General features: G+C 28.4%; 1 protein-coding gene across 1 annotated transcript; it reads right to left on the bottom strand.

The window, feature by feature from the left end:
* Positions 1 to 863: 863 nt before the first annotated feature.
* On the bottom strand, positions 864 to 2,829 carry LOC127088243 (uncharacterized). The gene is made up of 5 exons (XM_051029157.1): positions 2,690 to 2,829; positions 2,436 to 2,619; positions 1,556 to 1,762; positions 1,233 to 1,424; positions 864 to 1,156 (listed from the first exon to the last, which is right to left on the bottom strand). Exons 1-5 carry the CDS (start codon positions 2,770 to 2,772, stop codon positions 1,022 to 1,024), a joined length of 801 nt encoding a protein of 266 aa, XP_050885114.1. The 5' UTR covers positions 2,773 to 2,829; the 3' UTR covers positions 864 to 1,021.
* Between the last annotated feature and the right edge of the window lie 256 nt (positions 2,830 to 3,085).

Below are 3,085 nucleotides of genomic sequence, written 5' to 3' on the forward strand. Positions count from 1 at the left end.
ATGAAACAATTTTTATTTCATTTTAATTTTAATCAAAGAGAAAAACAAAAGTTAACTTAAACCACATCACTGAAATAAAATACATCTCTACAGTACACATAATCGTATACACTACAATAATAACATTATAATTTGTTATTTAAATTGTATGAGAGGATATGACCTAGTTCTACTTTTTTTTTTAGTAAATTAAAATAAATAATACAACAAGGCATAAGTAAGTATAACGTCGCATTTACATCAATTGATCACATTATTAAAAAAAAAAAATAGCTACATGATGTATCTATTTGACTCTGATATCATATATGTTAAAGAAGTATATGATAGTGTCTTTTTGAAGTGTTCTTTGCGAAAGGTGAATTTTTTTTTCTCTTCAAGAAGTTATACATATGGAGGCTAGGCAGTTGACTCTTATATTTATTGGTAATGTTGGTAAGTTGATGAATTTCACATGATTTCTTTAGCAGTCAGTATATATAGATTATCATTGTTTAATTGATCAACATTATGGTCTCTCGTGTTATTACCCTTGGTTGAGTTTGTTTACGGATTTTAACCCTTTAAAATTTTGTATTTTTAAGACAAAAGAAATATATTAGTTTGAACTTTCTTAGAAAATTTTGGACTAGATAATTAAGCGCTGCATATATAATTGTTAATCCAAAATTAATCTCCAATCAATTTTGTTTGATAGTGATTAACTACAAATTAGATGCGGTTTTCAGCATAGCTAACCATAGATTTTCTCATTCTTTATTTGAAAGTATTTCACTTGTATTTGTGCTAAAAAGATATGAATATTTGAATTTGATCCATGATCAAATTTATTTAGTTGTTAATTATCCATACACGTTATGCTCATTCATGAGACATTTATTGAATACAGATAGAAATATTTAAATGTGAAGAGAAAGGATGAGTTAACATGATACCTTCCTCATACATGAAAGACAACTAAGCACAAGAAAACAAGCAATGTCTTATTAATTCAAGAGCTCAACATAGACCTAACTCTTGTCTACTTTTTCTGAATATTGAAATCAATAACATGCTCCTTCCACACGTTGTCATCATCAAGATAATGTTCATAAAAGCTTACTTTCCCACTTGATCTAACCATTATAGCAGCACTACTCCTAGTGCCATATAAACCCTGCAAATTTATATGAATAATTTAGTATAAATTTCCATTAATTCTATGATTATTATTTTATTTTGAATTAACTTACCAATGGTGTTTCTACTTGAACAAAAATGGAACTGAGATTGAACTCCCAATCAAGTGAGCATATGTTAGGTAGCATGGTTTTGTCTGCTTTAACTTTGTCCTTCATTAGCTTTTTAATTACTTCCTTCACATTTATCTCACCTTCTCCATTTTCTTCAAGATGTTCTTTGAATCTAATTCGAAGCCGCTGAGCCTACAAAGGTTTTGTATTAAAAGGTTTTGTAATAAAGATTATACAAAAATAGAAGATAAAATAGTAGTGCAAGAATTGGTGTTGAATAATAAGAAAGTGTGACGAAATTAGTAATAAGTATGTTAATAAACCTTATGCCATGGTGAATTTAAGTTGGCGTTTGAAAGAACATGTAGCCCAGGAGGAACCTCTTGAATGGTAATGGGCTTTCCCTTGGGCCTGTTGGAGATGTACACCATGGATTTGGAGGTGATATCCGCAACGATTAAGTTGAATCCATTGTAATATTCACCTTCTGTTTTTAAGCTTTCTGCAAATTCTTTCGGATTCTTGTTGCTCTGCCATTCATTAACAAAGTGAACAAGTATAAAAAATATAATTAAGAGACTTGATCATCTCTCCCACCATATTAAAGAATCACACATGTGTACGTAAATATTAGCTAAAGGAGCAAAACATGGATATTATTAAGTTGAATGTGGTTGAACTCTAATGCTCGAGGTTTGTATGTTTAATAGTTATCACTATTTTGTTTATCAATCAAATCAACATGCTCTTTATGAATTTAGTTTTATTTATATTTTAAATAAAATATTACAAAATCTTTTATCGATACAAATTTAGTTATTAATTTTACTAATGAACTATTTGTATAATTTAACTCAATTAATAAAAATTAATATTATTAAATTAAATATTTATATTTAAATTTAAAATTTTACAATTATATAAAGAGTTTAAAAATACTGTATTGTTCGGATAAAAAAGTATTATACAAACATTCAATCAAAATACTGTCAAATTATAACAGTATTTAAAAAAAATGATATGACGGAATATATATCTCTTTCATTGGATAATTATGTAAAAATATTTTAGATTTTTAATATATATTCTTTTTTTCTCTTATATAAATAGATGTTTGACGATTATTATTACTTCATCAATAAATATATATATAAAAAAAAGAGTGACGAGTTATACACATAGTTGTGCATATTATTTATCTACCTTGAGATACATGAGGGGTAAGTCTCCACGAGTTTTGGCCTCATGGTGAATATGAAGCTCCAAAACATTGGTAAGAAAAGCCACTCTTCCTTGTGAAGTACAAGCCAACCATGTCCCTCCTCCTATTTCATCCCTTCCTCCCACTATATCACATTCTTCCCACCATGATACTTCCTTCGTAGCCCTTCAATTGAATCCAAAAAAAATTAACAACAATCAAACATAATAAAACTATGCATACTACTTAACCTTACCTATTGTGATATTCATCTCTGTTGTTTAAAAGAAGAAAAGGATAGAGTGGATGAGATTGCCATAGAAACAAAGCTATACACATTGTTGAGAAATAATACTCCTAAGTAAGAACAGTGTTATTATAATATATAGAGCAAATTATATTGGATTTATAGGTTTGATCCATTAATTAAAAGAAGCTGATTTTAACACTACATGATTGTTACATAATTATATGAACTTTTGGTGGAGCATGAACCGATTAGTTTGGTTACATGCATATGTTTAAATAGGAGCATATTGATGCTAATATTGTACCCTAGTTTGTATTTGCTTGCTGCTTTTTGTCCTACCACTATAGCTCTTAGCTGTGAACTCTAAAAGTGTTTAAACAAAACTAAGCGGTGTTCAAGTAT

Source organism: Lathyrus oleraceus, chromosome 5, assembly GCF_024323335.1.
Source record: "Lathyrus oleraceus cultivar Zhongwan6 chromosome 5, CAAS_Psat_ZW6_1.0, whole genome shotgun sequence".
NCBI classification, from domain to species: Eukaryota; Viridiplantae; Streptophyta; class Magnoliopsida; order Fabales; family Fabaceae; genus Lathyrus; species Lathyrus oleraceus.